Source organism: Tamandua tetradactyla, chromosome 7 (assembly GCF_023851605.1).
Source record: "Tamandua tetradactyla isolate mTamTet1 chromosome 7, mTamTet1.pri, whole genome shotgun sequence".
NCBI lineage: Eukaryota > Metazoa > Chordata > Mammalia > Pilosa > Myrmecophagidae > Tamandua > Tamandua tetradactyla.
The window spans coordinates 85,144,370-85,162,624 of NC_135333.1; the positions used below are offsets into that span (position 1 = coordinate 85,144,370).

At 33.0% G+C, this 18,255-nt stretch overlaps 1 protein-coding gene across 13 annotated transcripts in view; it reads right to left on the reverse strand.

The window, feature by feature from the left end:
• Positions 1 to 18,255, reverse strand: part of C2CD5 (C2 calcium dependent domain containing 5) — a 204,495-nt gene that overhangs the window by 6,500 nt on the left and 179,740 nt on the right. For 7 of the 13 annotated variants that reach the window (XM_077170284.1, XM_077170282.1, XM_077170273.1 and 4 more), the window contains 8 exons: positions 17,432 to 17,493; positions 17,066 to 17,164; positions 16,486 to 16,575; positions 15,932 to 16,019; positions 14,828 to 14,914; positions 7,545 to 7,595; positions 6,545 to 6,646; positions 5,046 to 5,236 (listed from right to left, as the gene is read on the reverse strand). In XM_077170284.1, coding sequence (XP_077026399.1) covers positions 5,046 to 5,236; positions 6,545 to 6,646; positions 7,545 to 7,595; positions 14,828 to 14,914; positions 15,932 to 16,019; positions 16,486 to 16,575; positions 17,066 to 17,164; positions 17,432 to 17,493 — 770 coding nt within the window. The other 6 variants (XM_077170283.1, XM_077170279.1, XM_077170278.1 and 3 more) reach the window with 3 other exon arrangements.

An 18,255-nucleotide genomic window follows, 5' to 3' on the forward strand; every position in this document is an offset into this window, starting at 1 on the left:
GACAAACAACCCAATTAAAAAATGAACAGACACTTCTCAGAAGAGGAAATACAAATAGCTAAACATCACATGAAAAGACATTCAATTTCACTGGCTGTAAAGGAAATGCAAATCAAAACCACAATGAGATATCATCTGACACCCACTAGAATGGCCATTATAAAAACAAACAAACAGAAAATGACAAGTGCTGTACAGGATGTAAAGAAAAAGGCATACTCATCCACTGTTGGTGGGCACGTAAAATGGTACAACCACTGTGGAAGGCAGTTTGGCAGTTCCTCAGGAAGCTATGTATAGAAATACCAAATGATCTGGCAATACCATTGCTAGGTGTCTATTCAGAAGACATGAGGGCAAGGACTCAAATGGACATTTTGTGCACCTGTGTTTATAGCAGCATTATTTACGATTGCCAAGAGATGGAAACAGCTCAAATGTCAATCAATGGATGAGTGGCTAAACAAGCTGTTATATATACATACGATGGAATATTATGCAGCTGTAAGGCAGAATAAATTCATGAAGCATGTGAAAACATGGTTGAACCCTGAGGACATTCTGCTGAATGAAATTAGCCAGAAACAAAAGGACAAATACTGTATGGTCTCACTAATATGAACTAACACTAATGAATGAACTTTGGAAGTTAAGTCAAGAAGACAGGTTATCAGGACATAGAAACAGGGTACAGACTGGGTATTTGGTGCTGAAGGAATACAGATTATGTAACAGGACTGATTGTAAAAATTCAGAAATGGATGGCACAGTACTACCTGATGGTAGCACAATAATATACATAAACTAAATTAAGCTAAATGTGAGTATGGTTGAGGGAGAAGGGCTGGGGGCATGTATGACACCAGAAGGAAAGACAGAGGATAAAGACTGAGAGAGTATAACTAAGGAATACCTAGAGTGGACAATGATGGTGATTAAATGCACAAATATAAAAATGTTTTTGCATGAGGGAAAACAAATGAATGTCAACATTGCAAGGTGTTAAAACTGGATCACATACAGTAAAAAGTACAATCAATGAAAGCTAGGGTCTATAGTCAATGGTAATATAGTAACATGCTTCCACAGAATGTAACAAAGGTGTTATGTCAAAACTAAGTGTAATCAAGTGGGAGGGTATGTGGGTTTGGGGGAGGGGTTTCTCTGCAGAGGAAAAGCAGATGTCTTCATATAGATGATGGGGGTGAAGGCATGTCCATTTACTTAGGTTGGATTGTATGACATGCGAGTAAAATTGTTTAAAGATGAACAGACAGAAACAAGTGACAGAAAAAATGTAGATTAAGAGGAATACCTATTCAGGGTTGGTAGGGAAGCTGAGAGGTACAGCCCCTCTGGAGGGCAGTGTTCCCTCCAGGAGGTTAGGAGTGGGGTTGCCATATGATCCTGCAACCCTGTTGCTACGCATATAACTAGAGGAACAGAGAGTGGGGACATGGATGGACATTTGCACACTGGTGTTTATGGTGGCAGTGTTCACAATTCACAATAGATGGGGGTGGCCTAAGGGAACAACAAAGGGGAAATTGTGGTGTATACACATAATGGACATTGAGTGGCAGCAAGAAGAAATCAAATTGAGACACGCAACTAGGTAAATGAGCCTTAAGGACAGTATGTTGAATGAAATGGCAAAAACAAAAAGACAAATATTATCATGCCTCACTGCTTTGGAGAACTGATATCAAGAGCATGGGTTATCAGACTGGGCCTACTGTAAAAGGTCCTAGATTGTAAGCTCTTAGGCAATCATATATATTCAGAAGTTATAACTGTGATTTCTAAATTCTAGATATTGAGCTGTTTGTATATAACCTGGTCGCTTCCAGAAACTTCAGACATTTATGTGACCTCTGAAACTCAGAGTTAAAGTTAGCATTACCACATGAAGCAACGTTTAAAAAGCTGAAAAAGTGACCAGACCTCAACTAGAGATATGAACGAAGATGATCTGGATAGGACTAAGGTAAATCTGAATATAGGGTAAAGAATGATATGGTCCAAATTATAAAACTTCAACTTCTTTAGAAGACCAAAGGGAGAGATGTTTATCCGGTATAAAATTTATATTTTGAGTAGCATATTACCTAATTTAACTTCTATGGTCAGTGTGCTGGTTTGAAAGGATTTATGTACCCCGGAAAAGCCATTTTTAATGCTAATCAGTCTTGTGGGAGCAACTGTTTCTCTGAATCCCTAATTCAACAATGTAGGTTGGAAACTTGATTAGGTTCTCTCCACAGAGATGCAATTGTGGGTGCTAACTTTTGAATAGATGGAGATGTGACTCCACCCACTGCAGGTGGGTCTTGAATAGTTTAGTGGAATCCTTTAAAAGAGGAAACACTGGAGAAACCTCAGGAATAACAGAGCCTAGAGAAACGACAGAGCAGACAGAAACTTCACAGCAGAGCTGATACAGATGTGGCCAAATGGAGAATAGAGACATAATGTTCAGAGATGCTTTGAGCACAGCAAACACTGCCATGAGACATTAAGCAAGCCAGAACCTGGAGAGAGCCAAGGGAAGCCAGAAGATGAAAGTCAGCCCTGGAGAAGTAAAGTGAGGAACCTCCTCCACAGGAACAGAGGCTGAAAGCAATGGAGGCTGGGAGTAAGTGACCAGTAGATGTCAGCCACGTGACTACCCAGCAGACAGATGTGCTCTTGATTCCTAGGCCTTTCTTGAGGGAAGGTAACCTCTTGTCAGTGCCTTAATTTAGATACTTTCACTTCCTTAGAATTGTAAACTTGTAACTTATTAAATTCCCCTTTTTAAAAGCCTTTCCAGTTCTGGTATATTGTATTCTGGTAGCCTGCAAACTAACACACTATCATTTAGTAATTATATATTTGTTGCATGATTATTTGTTTAAAACCCTCCCTCTCTCCATTAGAGAGGAAGGTATTAAACAGCATGAGGTCAGAGACTGCTCACAACTTTATGTTAACACCTAGTACAGCAGTTACACATAGTAGGTATTTTATAAATATTAGTTAGGGAATGAAATCCAGGTCTTTTAATTCCAAGTCAGTATTTAGTTCAGGGAACTTTTTCAGTGTCTGAAAACAAATAAAACAGAAATCCAGGGCTAGCCAATACCTTAAAATGTTTTTCAACCTAACTGTTCCTCAAACTCTACTGCAGATTATCTACACTCCAGGGAAATTTCCAACTTTATACTAGAAGTTAAGGAGAAAACAGAATGTACTGCTACAAAACAATTTTTTTTTAAGACCACATCTTTCTGAAAAGCCAGAGGACCCTACATATAGTTTTGTGAAGGTACCCCTTTCTATAATTAAGGAATTAAGTGAGCTGTTTCAGCCTGCTTCCAGCTCAATCATAGTTTAGTACAGTTTTCTTTTACTTTTATCAATTCTCCTGGCTATTAAATCCAGAAATTTTGGCAGTAATTTCTTTTTAAATAAATAATTATGCAAATAACTCACCAAGCATGAATAAATCTGGGATATTGTGCTATATGGCTAATATTACAAGCCTCTTTTGAAGGAAATCTACCACGAAGCAAATTTTAGCGGATAGGGATTTAAGTGGTAAATATGCCATTTTAGGAAATAAAATTTCATGTATTCAAAATAGTGCAATAACCACATGCAATTAAGAGTAACTGCAAAAGGTTAATTAACCAGTCTATTTCACCTTTTCACACATAACTATTTCTGTCAATTTTTTAAGTGGACTTAGACATATGTTTTAATTCCGTATTAAAAGGTTTTTGAGAATGTCTTAAGATAGCTTATTTTCCACCTTAACATAATTAGATACAAGAAAAAAACTAATTTATCTCAAAGGAATCATCTATCTAATTCATAAATAACCTGTCACAAGTCAATTGTTTGTATACTCAAACTGCAATGTGTTTACTCTGTGCAAGGTACAATCCTGGGTGTAGGATGGTGAACATAATGTTAAAAGTAGTATACTGGGGCGGGCCGCGGTGGCTCAGCGGGCGGGGTGCTTGCCTGCTATGCCGGAGGACCTCGGTTCGATTCCCGGCCCCAGCCCATGTAGCAAAAACGGAGAAACAGAATACAATAAAACAAGAAAATGTTTAAAAATGTTTCCCTTTCTTCCTTCCTTCCTTCCTTCTATCCTTCCTTCCTTCTCTCTGTCTTTCCTTAAAAAAAAAAAAAAAAAAAAAAAAAAAAGTAGTATACTGGCTGTTATTTCCCAGAAAGTTAGTGAAACACCACGGGAAAAGAGCACAGGTAAGTTATTTTTATAATGAATGTAATTTTTTTTTAATACAAACTGCTACTAAAGTAAAATTTGAAGTTTGTTGTCACACCTCAGTAATCAAAAGTTTCTTTATTCACAATATTAATTTGCTCAGCAGCCTTGTCCCATAAAATAAGACATAAATATAAATATACTTTTCTTTTTTCTTGAATTTAAAATATTGTGCTATGAAAGGTATGAGGATGACTCTGGTTCTTAACTTTGACCACACCAAGCATGTTGTAACTATCGTTATTTTAAAAACAATTTAATGTTTAATGATACCCTGTGTGAAATGAGCATTTATAGAAATGGCATTCGCACACAATACTGTAGAGACTGGGAAAAAATGAGCAGCTTTGTTCATTTTCAGAGGGAAGAAACAGCAGAACAAAATCATATAAGTATTCATATAGACACATACTTTAGTTCCCTGTAATTTCTAAACAGGATCTCTTAAAATAGCAAATTATTACTAAGAAAACTAAGGTACTCTTTCACAGGGCTGCTTAAACTTCTAATCAAACTTCAGATAAATTTATTTGCTTTATTTACCATATGCTAAGAATCTGGAATTTCTATGTATAATGAGTTTAAACCTAACACAATTCTTGAGATTTGTTAAGTCTAGTCTAAATCAATCCACCTAAGCTACTGAAGTGCAAATACAATAAGTTATTTTTGGAAAAAGCACAGCAATTTGAAACTAATTTGGTTTTGTTACAAATATCTTCAACCAGAGAAAATTCACAACAACATTGAAATAACTCCTATAACTTACCTCACGAAGAGAAGTGGTTTCCCGAATAAAAAACATGTTAATTATCCCAAGATATTTAGTTATTTTTGCTCCAGGAATAAAAGAAAGAGGTGTCATCTTAACAACTCCAACTGTAGAATTTGCACAAGATGGAGCAGAACGATTCCGGAAATTTCCTTCACCCACTGGACTTGCTTTTTCAACTGTCACAGCTAAAATTGGGGAAAGAATAGAAGGCATCAAGATCAGAAGCTGGTAATTTGATTACTCCCTAAGGTTTCCAAATAAGCGGTGACAACATTCAGCTGTCTGTGAGGCTAAGCCATGTCATGAAAGAAAAGAAATTATCATGCACTGCATGCAAGTAAAAAAGAGAGAGAAAGAAAAACATAAGAGGAAATGCTGGAATGGAATTCTTTTGGAAGAAAAATGGCATTCCTGCAAAAGAAAATGTTGATGCAGTGTAGCTACACACACAATGATCGGTTATAAAGTAGAGAAAAAGAAAAAGCGGCAGAGCATTAAAAATTATCTGCTGTAGGAACAAATTATTACTAGGAGAGTGTGAAAGTTGTTATATTTCCCAGTGCAGTTTTTTCCATCTTTTTCAAATGACTTCATCATTGTCAACTTGTAGATAAACCTTATGTTAACTAGTTGTAATAGCTCTCTCCCCCAAACCATTTTGACCCAATAAATTCATAATTTTAAAACTTTAACAAATGACCTTGGCTGACTGATAATTGTTTATGAATTAATGTAAATATTAATAACAAGTACTATAAACCAGACATATATCTCTAATCCTTACAACAATCCAGTCAGTTAAGTATTATTATCCCTATTTTATGCCTGAGAAAACTGAGGCTCAGAGACATTGAATAATTTGCCCAAGGTTTCACAGCTATTAAAATGGCACTTCTGGGATACAAACCCAGACCAGGCTGGTTTCATATTCTGTACTCTTTCCCCTAAAACATACTCCCTTCCCCATCTAATGTACCATAAACTATTTCACTCAAATACATTTTACCTTAATGTCTACCAAAACCCAGAGAGTATAGATAAAGACATATAAGTAGGAAGGCTGCCTCTAGCAGTAAGAGAAAAGTGACTACTTTCTCTCTAGAAATACTTCATTCTTTTAGACCTCTGAATATCATACCAAGTGACAGATACTATATACTAAATGGTTACCTTGGGTCCTGGAAGAGTACCTCTTCAAAAACAGAGTTGCTAATTCCCTGCCATCTAGAAAGATATAATATCTATTTGCAATCTTTTAAGAATACCTTGACAAAAAGTAAAATTTTGAAAATACAACTTCATAGTTAAAACTAACAAGTCTACAGTCCCTTCAATAACTTTTGCTAAATGACCATTAGATTCTGCAGCTTTCACACTCCAATACATAATTGATTGGCAATGTTATTACTTAGTATTAAAGTCTAGCCTTCACCACTGGGAAATCAGGGATATGCTTCTCAGATCATCATAATGTGGTAGAAACATCCGCCTACTTGTCTTAATTGATCCGCGCCTTATGGTCTGAGCTTTCAGTTTAATGAGCTCTATCCAGCTGCTGCATCTGTCTGCAAAGGAACTGTAATCAACTGACGTTGCTGAAAACACAGACAGAAAACAAAAGAAAAAACAAAGAAAAAATATGGATGACGTGTCTTGCTCGTCATAACACTCCTGATGATGATGCAATTAAACTGTAACTTAGAAAAAGAAGGTCCTTTTTTCAGGTCAGATAAGAGAGATAGTAAAGAGTAAAGCTTTAGACACTGATTTGTCCAAAACCAAGTTCTCAATCAGCTGGCTGAGCTTGTGGATGACATTACAGTTGTGTATGATCTGTCTCTTTGGACAGCAAAACTGGGGTCTAACAAATATTGGTCAAAGGACCACACTGGGCTTTAAGCTAACTTTATTTCAATTCTTTTTACTTCACAATGTTTTAGTTTCCATCTTAGCACTTCAATTTACAATAAAAATTTGTAAATAATTCCCATCTCTATTTTTACTAAAAAAATAAAATAAAATAACAAGAATCAAATGTTAAATAATACAACTTAAAAAAATCGCTAATTGACTTATTTTCTACCAAAATGCATTTTTTTCCTCCATTAGTAACAGGGACACGAAAGGGTCATTTTTGTCGATACTGTTTTCATGACTGATTTTGACAATAAAGCCTCTGTGATGGGGGGGTGGTGGTATGGGGAGAAGGAGCAGATAGGAGCCTAACAAGTCCCCATTTTAAACAGAGTAACTTTGACTACTGCAAAACTAAAAAAATGTTAAGGATTTTTAAAACTGCAGAACTATTAAAATGCTAAAAAAATCTTGAAATATTAGCTTTATTAGTTTTTATATACATTCTAACCTCAATAAAGCCACATTTTGGTGTCTATTCCATTGTCCAGTGCATTTCCTCTGTGTCTGTAATTATATGCACCACTGATCTAGAATTTCACACCATTGGTGACTATTTGCTTAATTAGACAAACTCACCTCTCTGTGCAGCTGGTATACCTGAGTTACAACTTGCACTCTCCAGGTTTTCTAATAAGACAATATGAACAATATTAGCTTGGATACTAAGTACAAGCCAGAATCTCTTCTGTTTGTTAATATCTTCCATGAGCCAGAAGAATAGGAGGAAATTTTTATGGCTTCATTATAAAAGCAAAACAAATGGAAGTATTTAAGTTTAAAACGCAGTTTCTACTGATATATGAAAACTAGTTCTGTTAATAAACACCATGACAAGGAAAACTAAAACACAAGAAGAGTTTTAGAAATAGACATGAGAAAATATAAACATAGTAACAAATGTTAATAGGATGAAAGAATATTAAAAAACTGAGTAGAGAGAGGGGTTAATGTGTTGGGAAGAAAATATAAAATGAAACATGAATGGGAAATGTTTGTGTGTGTCGGGAAAGGACCAGTATTATCAAAACTTCCAGACAAGGAAATTACCAATGTCTCACAGATAAACACAAGCTGCTTACTAGCCATGGTTCTCAGTCTCACCTCCAACCACTCCCAATCTCTTCATTCAAGGACTTTTTGACCAACTGCTCCCTCTGGTGGTAAAAAGACTTGGTGGAAATAAAAAAATGACTGCTCTTCATGAAAGTTACTAAGAATTCCAAACAAGAATCACTTTTTCAGTAACCTCATGAATGTAGCATCTAGAATTTCCCCTGTATTTTATATTTTTATTAAAAGCATTTAAAGTATTGTATAAAGTATTGTACAAATTTAAACTACTACAGAAAAGTCATAATCTACTTTTTATATTCAATCTCTACCTTCTCTAGCAGATATGAATGTTTCAAAGAAGTTTACAACTGAAAGAACAGTTTTGTCAAGCCATAAACAACTAATAAAAGTCACTGGGAATAATTTGGATCAGAAAGCTATTTAAAAAGTTATAAACTAAGTACATATATATTCTTGTCTCCACATAAATGTGATAATCTTTTAGGAATATTCTTAAACTAATGAAAGTTGAACTTTTCAAAAATATAATTTACCAAAAAATATTTCTTGGATTGGGTGCAATGGAAGTGCTCTTCTCTTTTTTTCTTTTCCTCTAAGATTTTATTAAACTGCTTCTCCCTACCCCGCCACCAATATACCTGTATTGGAAGATTCAGACAAAAAGGCACATCCCCTCTTCCTTTTTTATAAAGCAAGTGACCATAGCTAATAATGGAGAATGTGCAATAGCTGACATTCCTGTTACGTATGGAGTAACATGATATTCCAGTATGGAGCTAAAGAACAAAAAGGGTCACTAGGCAGGGTCCACAAATGCCTGTGAGGGTAGCATGCCATGGGAGTGTCCAGACCATCACAGCCATAGATGTAGATCTAGACAGAAGTTCTGATTCGGGATCTTGAGGGGCTGGGGATATGTAACCTATTGGAAGAACAGAGCTATCATTCGGAGGCTTATGAGATCTCTAGGGACAGCTCAGCAAAGAAGCAGACCCAATTCGGCTGCATATCCCAGGAGAGTCTCAGGGTCTCATGTCTCATACAGTATAGGCTTAGTGAGCATAGAACTATAGGAAATAGAATTGGCATTAAGATTCGTGTGGCATTAATAAAAAATGTGGGAGAGGAGGAGGCACAGCTAAAAAGATTATTTTGAAAATCATTAAAACAAAATTCTCTTCTATAGCTCAATATTATTTGGGTGATGTGGAATTGAACAGTAGCAATTTTATATGATCTAATGGAAAATGATCACAGAAAGAGCTTAGACATGCAAAAAGTATCTGTTCCCATCTTCAGTGTTTCTAAAGTTTGAAGTTTCTCCATTTTCCTAAATAATTTGTCATAACTCATGACAAAGGTATTGACTAGCTGTAATAAAAGCTCTACACTGATCACCAACCCTTCTGACAACTTATTTACTATATGCCATCAGAATTTACAGATCATCTTTGTTCTGATTGATTTAAAAATATTTGAGACCCTCTTAACTGGATATCTTAAGAAAATAAATAAACTCTGAAAAAATTACTGAGGATCCTGAAAAGATCTTCCAGCAGAGTAAAAGATATGTAATCCAGAGTGTTTATTAATTAAATCTTTATTTTTCTATTTAAATATTCTCAGTTTTAAGTTATTATAACCAAAATATGGTTTTATATTCCTTTAGACAGGTATCTCTATCAATCTATAATGGAATATGTAGTCAGGTCTTTCTTTTAACTACAAAGTTGGCTTAATGTATATAAAATTTCAGTATAAACCTTAACCGTATGGTATTCAAATACTCGTGAATGGATAATGAAATTGGTACATTATAGTTAAAAGTTATTACAGCACAGAAAAAGATAGAAATAGTTTCAATACAGATAGTACACAAGGGAAAAATTCAAGGGCAATACACATATAATATACACACTTGATGACAAAGACAATTAGCTTCTCCACTTCAACTGAAAGTACACAATATCTTAAAACACTTGTCTTTCTTCAGTCCCCTTCTTATGTTTCCCTGCCTCTGTTTCCATTCATCTGTTCCTTCTTCTCATGATTTTGACCCTTTTTCCTTGTCCCCCAATTCAGTTTCTCTGTTCTTTACTCTGACTCTAGATGTCACTTTTTATCCTCAAACTGCCTTGAAGAAGCTTAGAGGTTAAGGATGCTTTATCCATACTTCTCCATCTCCTTCCTTCCTTCTTTTCATTTCTTGGATCACTGTCTCACAAATTTTTCTCTCTTTAGTTTCTATTTTCCAATCTCTCACTCTCTTTCCCCTCATGATCTCTCTCCTCGCAAGACCAGCCTTTGATTGTTGGGGCTATCCAGAAACATGAAGAACTTTAACACTTGTTACTATTGCTGCCATTTGGTCATAGTAACAAAATATATTTAAAAAACAGAGAAAACAAACATGAAATGGATTGTTAATATATAAAGATACTTTTAGTCAGTATAAAAAATTATATATTTTTTAAGAAATCAGGATCATTAATTGGCAGGAAAAGGTAAAAGATAACTTTCAAAGTTTTTATAGATTTCTATTTCTAATTGCTAGTTTAAAATAATGTGATGCAAGTCAGTCAATTAAAATTGAACTATCTTTTAAAATCAAATTTGATATAAAAAAAAATAACTCATGGCCTGCAACAAAAACAAAGATTAAAAAAACTTCTAACTATAGAGACCAGTGTATTAAGGGTATAAAATCTATTTGTTTTCTTTTATATTCAAATTCAGATTTTGATCTATGCTTGTCATTAGTTGAGTCTCTTCACATAGGTATAATCACCAGCTGCTGTGATGAAAAGTGAAGTCCTGCCAGCCTATAACTTTTGCTACTGAACATGAGATCATCTCACCATAAAGCAAATTTAAGCAGGAAGAACACGGTGGATATAAAAAACTTTTCTCCTATACAGATTTCATCCAACAGTATATGAAAACTAAAACTGACCTAATTAAACCTTTGTAAACCTTTAAACTATCAGTATTTTTAATGAAAACTATTATACCATTACGGATTAGATTTATAAAGCATTGAGATATATTTAAAATGATGTATGATTCACTTGAATTTGCCTAATATAATTTCTTAAGCCCTACAATATGGTGTCTAACATCAAGAGATTTAGCTCTTTAGACATTTATCATGTTAAATTTTTATAACAATTACATATTATAAAATTCTGAGATTCACTCCAGACTATGAGAAAAATCTGACTTTTTTTCTTTTTTAAAATACTTTCTGGCTTACAGAAAAGCTACAAAAATAATACAAAGAATTCTGAATTACCTTCACTCAGAGTCCTCATTTTTATTATATTTGTGCTACCCATATATTTATATTTTATAAATATATATACACACACATATTTTAAATCTCTTATAAACAGTTGGAGAAAAATTGAAATATAGATGTTAATGATGAGGAAAAACATTATGAAAGTAATATAAAAAATTTGCTCTAGCTATCTTTTCTCATTCAGTAAAACAGTGCCTCATGAAAATAAATAATTTATGTTGATGTCACATCATCTAAGTTCCTCATAGTAGTCATCAAAAAAACTTTGATGACCTTCATAGGATAATGCCCTTTAAAAATGATTTAGGCTCAGCACTTTAAATAATTTCAAATCTGAAAAATCAAGATAACTAGTAAGGTAATACCAAATCAACCACAAATTTGAGACATACATAAAACTATTTTGTTAACTTGAGAAACAAAACCAGATAAAACAAAAAATGGAAGGAGAAAATGAACATGGATGGACAATTCAGGCCTAGGCTTACACTTCACAGTGAGCATCTTTTCTTCATATGACATTCACCCAATTTCAATAACACAAAATAATAAGGAAAGGTTTATCTACAAGTGAAAAGATGGAAATATTGATAAACATACTATGCTTAACTTGAAATTACTCTCCTCTGTCAACTTAAAAGAAAGTGGATTTTAACGAACATTTTATTTGTCATAAAAGCATGAAAGATAACTTGAATTCAAAGTTTTCTGAACTAAAAAAAGCTCTATCAGCTGACTGACGGACTTAATAAAACTATAAAAACTATATACTCATATACTTATTAGTATTAGTTTTTAAATGTGTCTTGGTTACATACAAAAAAGAAAGCAAGTCTAGTTGCCATACTGAACTTTTTCCAGACATTTCTATTCTCTATTCAGAGCTCTGTTTCATTTAACAACATTCAATTGCTACATTCACGTTATAACACTCAATTACTACATTCTTCATAGATCTTTTCAAAACCCATCTTATCCTCAAATCTTCCAAAATTTTTTGAGGTAACTTAAAAATGTACTTAATATAGCCCATGTCCTCCTGAAAGGACTTGAGGAAGCAAAGACAATTAATAAGCATGCAACATAAACTATAATTTACAAAACTATAAAACTATTCACAAAAAGATACAGACAAAACTTTTTAGTGTTTCCTGATAATGATTTTAAAACATAATATTCAAGGAAAAGTTCATAGGTTTTGTAGTTTAAGCACTTAGTGTAAACAGTTTTATATATTAGTATTAGATAATAATAGTAATGGTGATTATGATGATATGGCAATAAAAGTGGCATGATCTGATTCAATGGTTTTCAATCTTTTAGAAACCTTCACTTCAAACAAAATCACATACAGAAGACTGATATATAAAAGCACACTGAATCCAAGCCGCTGTTCAGATTCAGACAGGCAGGGACAGGCCTACCCTTTCACTCTACCACTCCCTGATCTCCCCTCCCATCCTGCTTCCTGAAGGTCCAAGAGGCACCTCTGAAGAACACCTCTGGCTCTGAGGGGCTGAATATCCCCTCTGAATAAAAGAAGTATGTTAATAACTGAAGAATTATAAACCAAAAAAGCCCAAGGAATCAGAGAATGTTAAAGGCTTGGAAGACTCTCAACCCTTTCATATTTTACAGATGAAGAACTAAGTCTTAGAAGTAAGCAATCGGCCCAAATTCTCACACCTTAGCGGTAGAACTAGAACAGAACCCAGGTCTGTTGTTTTTTACTCCACCACATGGCCCCTTCTCTATGGTTCCTAAAATGAAATGCAAATATTTTAGGAACTACTCAGATGTGATCTATTCTACTCAGATTCTTTGTTCTTCAGTTCACAAATGTGTCATCTTGCATAAAATATACTCAGGACTATAAGCACTAGATTAGAAATACTTACTATAATTACCTTTAAAAACATTCTGAAGGCTACTATGCAAAACTGTAAGTAATGAATATAAAGCAAACTTACAGAGCTAAAATCTAATTTTTTGAAGAATTCAGCAGCTATTAGCAACATGATAAAATCAAGCAAATAGAGACTCTCCATGTCCACAAATACTAATCACTATAGTAATCACTACATTTACTATGGATTAGCAATTGATCAACATTTTTTATTTGTTGGTGATTTGTTTTTTGTTCAGCTTAAGGTGTGTGTAAAGTGAGTGTGTATTTGTTTCCCATTGTGAGGTAAGGATAAATGGAATTATGCCTAAAAGTGATTTGGAAATAACTTTTCTATATAGTTTCTATATGAAACAGTATTTAAAAAAAACAAACTAAACAAGATACCTTGCTATCTAGTGATCCCAAGGAAGATTCTTGAGAGTTCTGCTTTCTGTCCTGGAAGCTATACTTAATTTATAACTTTAAACTCAGACTACCTTTGAATTTTATTCTTCTTTTACATTCTTTCAGAGAAGAAGTTGAGGTACATTAAAATTCTTTATGAAGTTCTAAATTAGAATTTTAGGTGATGATAAAAACAGGATCAAACTTGCCAGGTTAGAAAGTTCAGAATCTCAAAGTAGCTTAATTTTCATCTCCAAGATATGAGAAAAGTTCTACTTTTATATAGGTCTTGCACTGATTTGATAAAGTCTCTATTGGAATATAAGCAATGTGAATAAAAAACTATTCTGTATTACACACAACTAATACCAAATAAAATAACTAACAAGTAGGGATCATAAAATAATTTCATTTATGTTACAAAATGCAAAAATTAGAAAAACTAACTTGGTTTTAAATAATGGATGTAACATTTCTCAGAATAAAAAATTTAAGAAAAAAACAAACTATATTTACTGTATATATAATGTAAGAAAATAAGGTAAAGTAATTCTAAAGACTATTATAATAAAAATTGAACTGAAATCAAAAGAGATGGAAAAAGTACCTTTCATTTTTCTCCATACATTGTACAGATTAAAAGAGTTACTGCCATTAAATTAAAAGGGGCAGTCATTTTGCATTTGGAAAAATGGCAGCAGCTTAATAAGTACATAACAATGTTCCTCAGTATTAGCCAAAGATCATTCCTTTCTGGATTGCACCCTCCTAAAGTTCTGAATATATTTTCTGAAGAAAATAAGCATTTTTTTGTCTATAAAAATTGAAAAATGTTTGTAGAGGTTCAATTATTACTGGAAATAATGTATATAAAATATAATATAAATACTAAGTACAGTATGTATGAATAGGTACTTCTGGAAATCCAAATCTCTGAAAATAAATTAATACATAATGTATGAGAATGAAATATCATGTGAAAATTACCTTAATTTATAAGGAAATTACTTAAATTAAAATAAAAGTAGGAACATTACTTTCTTCCCTTTAAGAACATGAAGAAACACACAATGAGGAACTGAACAACTAAATCTTCATCTCAAGATTGAGTAAAGACTGTCTATAATGAAGAAGCAAGTAAAAGAATCTAGAAACTAGCATTCTCATTTGCATTTCCGTTAGTTAACCAACCTTTAGCCGGTGGAAAAGGATGACAAGGAAGTGAATCTGAACAGAGTTCCAGTGGAAACTGCAAAAGTTCTTCATTGTCTGTAGAAGCTTTAAAGGTAAGAAAAACACAAGTTATTTAGTGATGATCTATTATTAAAAAAAGAAAAAATTAAGAATCTGTGACGGCATTTTATATACTTATATGCATATACATATATATTTTTTTTTTCTGTTATCTTCTGGTATTTTCTCCCATGGGGGCCCTTCATCTGTATGATGTTGGTGGTATTCCTTTCCTTTCTAAAACTATTGTGAGATTTAAAAAGAATAATAATCATAAATCAATCAGCACAGTACCTTGCAAATAAAAAGCACTCATAACACTTTCTACCTTACTAGTTCCATGATACTTAAACCAGTTATTATCTTCTTTGATAAATATATGAACATATAATCGCTTAATACATTCAAGTATTTAATATTAACTATATGCTCAAATCGTATCAATGTCATAAATATAGAATGTAATCAATTTTAAAAATTTTAGACTGAAATCTAAAATATTTAATTATGAATACTTCATTTAGCCAGAAAGTCATTTAGACTAAAGTACAGTATTCTTCCTCCTTTTTTACAGAACAAGTAATAGATTTCTAATAATTTGAATTTCTTTGGATATCAAGAATGGTATTTCCTAAACTTGACTATATTTAAAGACATCTCTGAAAAGCTATTGAATGCTATGGGGCCTTTCCTGAGAAAAATACATAGGCACACAATTTTGCTTACTACATTAGTGGGTTCTCATACGCTTTGAGCACCACCACCCACCCCCTGCCCACCACAGACCTTGGGAAGGAACCCTTGAATTACTAGAGAATTAATATGCTATCCTCTATGAAAACAGCAGCATTCCCTACGTAAATACCAGTCAGTCACATATCCATGTGTGAAAAATATCAAATCAGTTATATACTTATCCACAGTTATTTTGATAATGACAAACAAAAAGTGTTAAGATCTCTTCAAGAAATAATTATGTACTTAATCTGTCTTCCAAAGTTTTATTATTGAATTATGGCATAGGCAAACATTAAATGTACTTCCCATCCATTAAGATTTTACCTCTTTGCAGTGACTTTTCAACGTGTGTTTTTGTGGTCTGTAAAGCCTGATTTTTGTCAAAAGTTATTGCAACTGCTGTGACTGTAACCTAGAATCAAAGAAATATGATTGACAAAAACATACATTGTCAAAATAAGTATCTTTCAAATCTTTTTCAGAACCATGGAACAACCTATAACAATTTGCCTTTTCTTGGTGAAGATCCTCAACAAAAATATACATAAACTCAAGTATTCAGAATACTATGAAGCCCATCAAGTAAACATAAGCCTAGATATTCCAGAAAGAGCTCAAGAACATTCCCTAGAAGGACAGTAACTGGAGAACTCCCACATAAATACATAGCCTACTGTATACATACTATACCACATGCATGATTCTAATTGACTAGAGACCAGAAAAAAAGAAACATAGTTTGCTCAATGCTAACATATGATTAAAATGTTTTGAGGCAAAAAGCTGGCACTTAAGTTAACTGTGGTAAAAATGCAATATTTAAAAAGATCTGATAAAAGCTAAAAATCTTCTTTAATAATACACTGAATCGTAATTACCTGAATTAATTCATCTTCAGGTAGAGACACTGTAAAATTTACATGGCAAAGGCAGCAGGGGATCATAGACCGCAGTTTAAAATACAGGCTCTATATAATAGAAAATATTACCAATGTCACTTCGGTTAATTTAAAAATTTTTAAAAACTGATTTTTTAATGTACACCATTTTATGGCCATCAGACAGCTAAAAGGTTTTTAACAAAGTTGGTCCATTTCTATTTTGTCTCTTCTTAACATTAAAATACATGTTTAATATTTAAGCAGACAATAAGAATTTAATCATATTTGTCAATTAGTAAAAAATTACTATAGGACAGGGAATATTTTTAAAAATTACAAATATGCAATAGGTTTTCATGAGTTTAAAGCTATGAAATGACTCCAACTATATTTTCATTATAGTATGCTATATGAAGAGGGGGGAGACAACTTTAGCATTTCACCCGCTGCCAGAGTTGCTTAAGAATGACATATAAGTAAAAACCATATTCTAGAAAATACATATAAACATAAAACATATTAACTTTGATACCAACATGATTCTTAGGAGTTTGAACTAAAATAAGATTCCTCCTACCTTGAGCAAATTTTCACAGAGATCATTAAAGTTCTTATTAAGAGCTTGATTAGTCAGGTTAAGGCTGCTTAATCTGATTACTCTTACTGACGTGAACATCTAAATGTGGAGAGATATAAAAACATGTCATTTTAAATATAACAAAATAAGTAAACAAAAAGAAACAAGCAAAAATGTCATTATTTTTAACTAATAAAAACTGTTAAATCATGAACAATATAACAAACATGGTATGAAATGTGGCATTTCAACTGCAATAAGGAGGCTGAAAAGAAAACATACATTAAGATACTGCACATGGAACAAATGAACCTCACTAAAATTACTAATGTGATATTTCCTTAAGATTAAGAATAAAAGGTTTACCTGTATTTCAGATGTCCAATTATTTATACCAGGCATAATTTCTGTATTGCAACTATAAAAGCCTGTCAAAGTAAATTAGAATATATGATAAAAACTTTATTTTTACGTTAAAGAATAATATTTTTGAGTTATTACATGTGGTCCTAAATGTAAAATTCTTTCATTCTTTTTTTCTAAAATTCTATACATTTAGGAGACTTTAAACTACTGTAACAAATCATAGTGGCAGTTCTTTTTCTCCATCTATACACATAACAGGTTAAAAATCAGTTCCACCACCAATCCTGAAGAATACCTAGAGCAATATATAAGATTCTACAAAGTTTCCATGCACTAGAGTAACTTTCCAAAAACCTACAACCTCCAGATGGGTCCCTGGACCAGATAAATCCTAAACCTAAGGGCCCAGCCTCTTCAGAACATCAGATAGTTCCATCTCGCTACCCCATATTATTCACAACTCCTTCCAACATGAAAAAGTTAGAATGGTCATAGACCAAATACCCCTAAAAAGTGGGATAGTAAGATCAATGGTGATGGTGGAGTTATGCAGAGAAGGTAAGGAAGGTTTAACAAACAAATATGATTGCAGAATCATTAAATTGATATTTCTTTTAGTCTCCGGTATCTTAGAGCAGCTAGAAGTAAAAACCTAAAATTGTGGAATTGTAACCCATACCAAACTCTGAAATCTATTCTACAACTAATCGTTGTGTTGTGCTTTGAAATTTATTGCTTTTTGGTATATATGTCATTTTTCACAAAAAAGAAAAAAAAAGTTGATTGTGATGAAAAAAATATTTATTTCTTCTAGCCTCCTACAT